At 39.0% G+C, this 7,748-nt stretch overlaps 1 protein-coding gene across 1 annotated transcript; it reads left to right on the forward strand.

Moving 5' to 3' along the window:
* Nucleotides 1–1,970: 1,970 nt before the first annotated feature.
* DEFB118 (defensin beta 118) lies at nt 1,971–5,026 on the forward strand. Its single transcript, XM_081552303.1, has 2 exons — nt 1,971–2,028; nt 4,794–5,026. The coding sequence occupies exons 1-2, from the start codon at nt 1,971–1,973 to the stop codon at nt 5,024–5,026; spliced, it is 291 nt and encodes a 96-aa protein (XP_081408429.1).
* The last annotated feature ends 2,722 nt before the right edge of the window (nt 5,027–7,748 follow it).

A 7,748-nucleotide genomic window follows, 5' to 3' on the forward strand; every position in this document is an offset into this window, starting at 1 on the left:
ATGTTAGTATCAAACTAATATCTGCAATTCTGGAAACTGGGAATGCGATCCAATAATTTTTTTTTTTGCTGCGCTGGGTCTTTGTTGCTTTGACATGGCTTTCTCTAGTTGCCGGGTAGCCAGGGCTACTCTTCATTATGGTACGCGGGCTTCTCATTGCTGTGGCTTCTCTTGTTGTGAAGCCTAGGCTATAGGCATGCAGGATTCAGCATTTGCAGCCCACAGGCTCAGTAGTTGCAGCATGCGGGTACAACAATTTTTATAAACTGTTGAAGCAGCTTCAACTTCTGAATCAGATTCACAGACAGGGTGCAATTTCTATGTTAACACAAAAATTAAAGTGTAATTCAAGGGCAAGATGAAGTAAAATAATCTGAAAGGGAAATGTCACAATATATAGAGAAGCTGTAAAGACTGACACCATAAAATAAAGCAACAAAATGAATTTTAGTTAAATTTAATATAAAAAGGATTTGATTAAATGCTTAATCATACTTGGGGGATTTTACTGCAATTATCTGAATCTTTCACAGTTCATGTAAGTAGAAATTAAGTAAGAATATTGGAAATTGTTTAAGAGAGCAAAAACTTAATTTAGTAGGGAACAGGGTCCTAGATTATACCCCCCCAAACCCCCAGTTCATTAGCAAAAGGAAACCATTATAACATTCCCCAAATTAAAGAATAGCAGGCCCTGGTTTCTGACCATGGTCCATTGAGACCAGCAATAAACTACAAAAAAAAAAAAAAAATGACCAAAAGAAATAAACTACCTGGAACATTCAGAACAAGAATATTAGACACTTCCTCCGAAGATTTATTAGAACTTCTGTGGCCAAGCAGACATGTGGGCATAAAGTTATATGACTGTTTCTGCAACTACTGGCACAGGGCAAAAATAAAGCCTAAGAAAGACACGACTGAGCTGGATCCAGCATGTCAGCTGAGTCCAAAGCCAGAACTTTAGGTCAAAGTATTCAGAGAAGTTTCTGTGCTTTCCCAGGATGCCCATGTCACAAGCAGTGCCCTCGTTACACTTCATCCACTCTGTGTGTGTGTGTGTGTGTGTGTGTGTGTGTGTGTGTGTGTGTTAGTCCCTCAGTTGTGTCTGTCTCTTTGCAACCCCATGGGGTGTAGCCCACCAGGCTCCTCAGTCCATGGGATTTTCCACGTAAGAATACTGGAGTGGGTTGCCATTTCCTTCTTCCTGACCCAGGGATCAAACCGGGTCTCCTGCATTGCAGGCAAACTCTTTACCATCTGAGCCACCAGGGAAGCCCTCATCCACCCTGGGAATAGGGAATTTCTGATTATATCAGGCCCTCTGGAAGGGGGCCCGATATAAAGTTGCAAGAGTCCTCTCTGCAACTCCTCTCTTGACCTCAGTGTTCCATCGGTAAAATAAAGAATTCTGACTACTTGATTCCAAAGATCCTAAATTGTAAGAGTCTTTAGGATGTTATAATTTGTACTAAAAACGTGTTTAGTTTTACTTCATTAAACCATTGTTTTCCGTGTCCCTCTTAATCTAAGACCATGACCCTGGGAACGCAGTAGAGTCAGCTTCTGCTCACAATGCATTTTCAGCTGGTTTAATGCATTGTCATGAGGACCCAGATAGGGGAGGAGGGTCTAAGAACAGAGACTATAACACTCCCATGAGTGGGGTGAGACAGGGGCAAGGAAGACTTCCTCGCGTGTGAATCCTCTTGTTATATACTGCCATGATATTGTAGCTTTTCCTTCTGTTTCTCTGCCCTCCCTCAGAGTGCCTAGGATAAGGTTCTGAGTTGTAGGTAATCAGTTAGTGCTACTGACTAAAGTATCGATGTTCCTTTGTGCCCCTTGTTTCACTGCCAGTGTCCCAGCCCCCTGAGCCCCGCCCCATGGAGACACATAAAAATCTGAATCCAGAGCTCCACCCCCAAAAGTTCTGGACTCTTGGATCTGCCACTTCTTTCTCAAAGACCATGAAATGCTTGCTCCTGATCCTTACTGTCTTTCTGATCCTGTTCCAGATGTTGCCAGGTAACCAGAACCAGGAAAGAAGGAAAAGAATGCTAGGGCGGAGAAATGCCCATGAAAAGGATAGTATCTTTCTGTCCATTCAGACACAGTTTTCAGAGGCTTCTGAAATCTGCTTGACCTTATCAGAATATACTCTTCCCAGGACAAGCCTGAGGTTCCATATTAAGAATGTATGTTTGGCCAGAATCCCCAGAGCCATGGAAAATGGTGGGGTGGTTCCACAAAGTCCTTCGGTACTCAAGTGTAATCTTCACAGGCAAAACTGACTTTGATGCTTTGCACCAATCAGTGTCCCAAGGGCCCGAATGAGCAGCTGTCTGGTTTCAGCTGTCTTTATGTTCTCTGCCAGATCATGGGTCCTGGAGCGTATCTTAGACATTAAGTTCTATTATCCCTTCATGTGAAAGCCTGGGATGATAATAATCTATGGAGCAGTCATGTGGAAGTGAGCACAGGTCCTTTCTGCTCCTTTCCAACTACTAAAGTCTGTAATTTTGTTAATGATTTATAATGAGATTACACAAACACATGGCCAGAACTTTAAACTCCTGTTTATGAAGGCCTGAATAATTTTTAAGCAAGATATTGTTCACTTCATCTGTCTGATATTTGTAACCTTTTTTCTGTACATTTATAAATTCATACAAATACATATGTACCTATAGTTCTTTCTTAACCAAAAAAAGTAGCTATACATTGCTTTAAAATTTTTTTATTCAACAGTACATGGTGAATGTCTTCCTTGTCAGCACATAAAAATTGACCTGATTGCTCCTAGAAGTCTCCTAGTCCATCTTATAGAGAAATCATAATTTGTACATCTAACCCCTATGAAGGGTAAAATGTGATTTTTTTCCCAAATCTTTGATAAGACTAACAAAACTGCAACTGACTTCTTGCACATATATTTTTACTTACTTGGACAAAAGTTTCTAAATAAGTTCCTAGAGGTTAACTTGCTAGGTAGAATAAAAACAAACCCTTAGTTTAATCTATCTTGTCTGTTGCTTTTTAATCTCCATTTTATTTCCTCATTGATCTTTATGTTCTTCCTTCGAAGGGCTATGTTTTTGTTTGTTTTTCTTTTTCTAAGTTTTTAGGTAATAGTTTAGGTTGTTTATTTGAGATTTTTCTTAATTCTTATAAAAGGCGTGCACCACTATGAACTTCCCTATTAGGAAGGAAGTTCCTCTTAGGGAAGTTTCTCTTAGGGAACCTCTTAGGGAAGGTTGTATTTTCATTTTCTTTTGTCTCCAAGTATTTTCTGGTTTCTTCTTTGATTTCATTTTTGACCCATTGTTTTTTTAATAGCATGTTGGTTACTCTCCATGTGTTCATTCTTTTCTGCTTTTCTTTCTCTGATTGATTTCTAGTTTCATACAGTTGTGGTCAGACTTCCCTGGTGGCTCACTGGTAAAGAATCTGCCTGCAATGCAGGAGGCACAGGAGATGTGGGTTCAGTCCCTGGGTTGGGAAGATCCCCTGGAGGAGAGCATGGCAACTGACTCCATTATTCTTGCCTGGAAAATCCCATGGACAGAGGAGCCTGGAAGGCTACAGTCCATAGGGTTGCAAAGAGTTGGACATGATCAAGAGACTGAGCGTGCATGCACAGTTGTGGTCAGAAAAGATGCTTGAGCCAATAAACACATGAAAAGATGCTCAATATCACTTATTATTAGAGAAATGTAAATCAAAACTACAATGAGGTATCACCTCACATCAGTCAAAATGACCATCATCAAAAACTCTACAAAGAAGAAATATTGGAAAGGGTGTGGAGAACAAGGAACCCTCCTGCACTGTTGGTGGGAACGTAAACAAATACAGTCTTTTTGAGAACAGTATGGAGATTTCTTAAAAAACTAGGAATAAATCTCTAACATATGATCCAGTAAACCCACTACTGGGCATATACTCTGAGAAAACCATAATTGAAAAAGACACATGCACCCCCCAATATTCACTGAAGCACTGTTTACAGTAGCTAGGACGTGTCAATGTTCATCAACAGATGAATGGATAAAGAATATGTGGTACATATTATACAATGGAGTATTACTCAACCATAAAAAGTAACAAATTTGAGTCAGTTGTAGTGAGGTGGATGAACCTAGAGCCTCTTATACAGAGTGAAGTAAATCAGAAAGATAAAAGCAAATATCATATATTAACCCATATATGTGGAATCCAGAAAAATAGTACTGGCAAACTTATTTGCAGGGAAGAAATGGAGACGCAGATGTAGAGAACAGTCTTGTGGACAAAGAGGGGGAAGGAGAGGGTAGAAAAATTGAGAAAATAGCATCAACATATATACACTATCATGTGTAAAGTGAGTGAAGTCGCTCAGTCGTGTCCGACTCTTTGCAACCCCATGGACTATAGTCTACCAGGCTCCTCAGTCCATAGAATTTTCCAGGCAACAGTACTGGAGTGGGTTGCCATTCCTTCTCCGGGGGATCTTCCCAACCCAGGGATTGAACCCAGGTCTCCCACATTGCAGGCAGACGCTTTACCGTCTGAGCCACCAGGGAAGCATGTGTAAAATAGATAGTAAATCAACTATACTCCAATATAAAATAAAAAGTCTTTAAAAAGAAAAAAAAAACAGAAATATAGCATGTACAGAACCTTGCTTTGCTTACATAATCTTCTTTAATAAAGACAGGATTATTATGAAGATTACCGACATGGTTGCTCTAATTGTGATGACTATCTTTCCCAGTATCTGGAGATAATTGCCTTTTTTTCACTCTTTTCAGTCTGCAGGGGCCGAAAATCTTGTTGGATCACTAAAGGACACTGCAGGAAAGACTGCAAATCTGGTGAACAGATTAAAAAGCCATGTAGAAATGGTGACTATTGCTGTGTTCCAAGCAAAACAGATTCTCAACCACACAGACCAACTCAAGCAACTACCAGAAAATATCAAACTTTTACTGATGAGATGAAAAGTAATGCTCTTTTGGAGCAAGTGCCAGTAATCTTCCAATAGCAAGCAGAAAGTAGAATAAACTGGGGACTTCTCAGACCAGGGATTGTTAACTTCAGTCTCTCTTACATGAGTCCATTAAAGCACACGAAAAACTCTCTGCTATCATTCATCTCTATCCTCACAAGGCTGAATGTAATGGAGGAATCAATGCGAGTACAGCAAATGATATGTAGAATTGAGTAGAGAGGTTATTACTTTTTTCTTTATAGTTATTGTCACCACCTTTTCCTAGAACAGCATGAGAATGGTGAAGCATTCAACAGTCACTTCCATCCATCTGCAGCAATACAGTTTTATGTCAAACAGTTTATGCTCAAGTCTGAAATGAATTATATTCTATGCCTGGGATTCAATAACATGCTTTTGATCATTCAAAAGAAAAAAAGATGTGAAGGTGTCCAAAACACTGAAAATACCCTGATGTCCCACTCCCACAAATATATAATTCTAAACCAAACAATGATAAACGAATTAGTTAGAAGGAAATTCAGAAAACTTTCAATATTTCCCATGAAAACTTCTTCAAAGAATTCTTTTGAAAAGATCAAGCATCAAATTACTTCAGCCAATAAAAACACGTTCCACTCCTTTTGCACCTGCTTTGATAGTGTCCCTGGAGAAGGAAATGGCAGCCCACTCCAGTATTCTTGCCTGGAGAATTCCATGGACAGAGAAGCCTGGTGGGCTACTGTCCATGGGGTCAAAAAGAGTCGGACACAACTGAGCGACTTCACTTTCACTTTGACTTTGATAGTGCCCCATGTCAGTGGCACTATTCTTTCCATTTGGGCCTTGCCTTCCCAAAACAAGTTTGGGAAGCCTCAGAGAAATCCCTTGTTTTATGCTTGCCTTCTGATGCTTGATCTTATTTTATTTTATTTTATTTTGCCAATAGCTACCAGGACACTAAGAGTTTTTTTTCATAAATTAAAAGACACCGGAGGTTCTGGAAAGGGAACACACGTACACCCATGGCGGATTCATGTCAATGTATGCAAAACTAATACAGTATTGTAAAGTAAAAAATAGATAAATAAAAAAATTTTTTTAAGAAGACAAACTAAAAAAAAAATAAAAATAAAAAAATAAAAGACACCTCAGATAAATGCATCCTATTTATCACTCAACTTTGGTTATAAACTTCCATCTGACACAGGCTAACAGAGAAGAATAGAGCCAAGAATTAAAACCCCTCGCATATGATTAACTAGTAATTCCACAATGGGGCCAAGAATAGTATATGCAGAAAGGATAAGTCTCTTCAATAAATGAATGGTACTGGGAAAACTGGATAACCACATGCAAAAGAATGAAATTGGACCCCTCTCTTACACCACTCACAAAAATTAACTCAAAATTGATTAAAGATTTAAATGTAAGAGCTGAAACTTTAAAATTCCTAGAGGAAAAGCTGACTGGTCTTGGCAATTATCTTTTTTGATATGATACCAAAAGCCCAAAAAACAAAAGTGAAAATAAGTAAGTGCGAGTACACCTAACTAAAACTCTTCCACACTGCCAAAGAAACCATCAACAAAATGAAAAGGCAACCCATAAAATGGGAGAAAATATTTGCAAATCATATATTTCATAAGGGGTTAATATTATAAGGGACACATACAATTCAATAGCAAAAAAAAAAAACTGTACATGGAAAGGTGGCCAACATCACTAATAATCAGGGAAATTCAAATCAAAATCATGAGATATCACCTCACACATATTAGAATGGGTGTCACCAAGAAGATAAGAGATAAAAAAATGTTGATGAGGATGTAGTGAAAAGTGAATTTTTATGCACTGTTGTGGGAGTGTAAACTGGTCCAACCACTATGGATATATAACTAAAGGAAATGAAAACAAGTTATCAAAGAGCTATTTGCTCTTCCAAGTTTATTGCAGCATTAGTCACAATAGCCAAGATACAGAAACAACCTAAGTGTCCCTCAAGGATAAATGGATAAAGAAGATGTGGAATACATTTGGTATACATACATAATGAAAAAGAAAAAAAGTCCTGTCACTTATGACCTCATGGATGGACCTTGAAGATATCATGCTAAGTAGATAGGTTATATAGAAAGAATGTGTTAGTCACTCAGTCATGTCCAACTCTTTGTGATCCCATGGACTGTACCCCACCAGGTTCCTCTGCCTATGGGATTCTCCAGACAATACTGGAGTGGGTTGCCATTCCCTTCTCCAGGGGATCTTCCTGACCCAGGGATCAAACCCAGGTCTCCCTCATTATAGGTAGATTCTTTACCATCTGAGCCACCAGGGGAGCACTCAGATAAGTCATATAGAGAAAGACAAATACTGGAGGATATCACCTATGTGTGGAAACTAAAAAAAGTCAGCCTCGTAAAAACAGAGAATAAGTTGAAGGTTACCAGGGACTGGGGTTTGGGAGAATAGGAGAGATGTTGTTTAAGGGTGCAAATTTGCAACTAGTAGACAAATAAGTTCTAAAGATCTAATGTACAGTATAGGTTGGATGGCATCACCGACTTGATGGACATGGGTTTGGGTAGACTCCGGGAGTTGGTGATGGACAGAGAGGCCTGGCGTATTCATGGGGTCGCAAAGAGTCGGACACGACTGAGCGACTGAACTGAACTGAGTGTATTATAACTATCAAACTTGGTAAAAGACTATATCTTAATTGTCCCCATTACAAAAAAAAGATAATTATGTGACATGACAGAAGTGCTAACTATCA

Source organism: Giraffa tippelskirchi, chromosome 13 (genome assembly GCF_054371585.1).
Source record: "Giraffa tippelskirchi isolate mGirTip1 chromosome 13, T2T-mGirTip1v1.2.pri, whole genome shotgun sequence".
Taxonomy (NCBI): domain Eukaryota; kingdom Metazoa; phylum Chordata; class Mammalia; order Artiodactyla; family Giraffidae; genus Giraffa; species Giraffa tippelskirchi.

Bases quoted from the DNA above. Each gene is read 5' to 3' on its own strand.
- DEFB118 (XM_081552303.1), top strand. From the start codon at position 1,971: ATGAAATGCTTGCTCCTGATCCTTACTGTCTTTCTGATCCTGTTCCAG. The intron at 2,029-4,793 runs GTAACCAGAACC...CACTCTTTTCAG, and splicing joins CCTGTTCCAGATGTTGCCAG to TCTGCAGGGGCCGAAAATCT.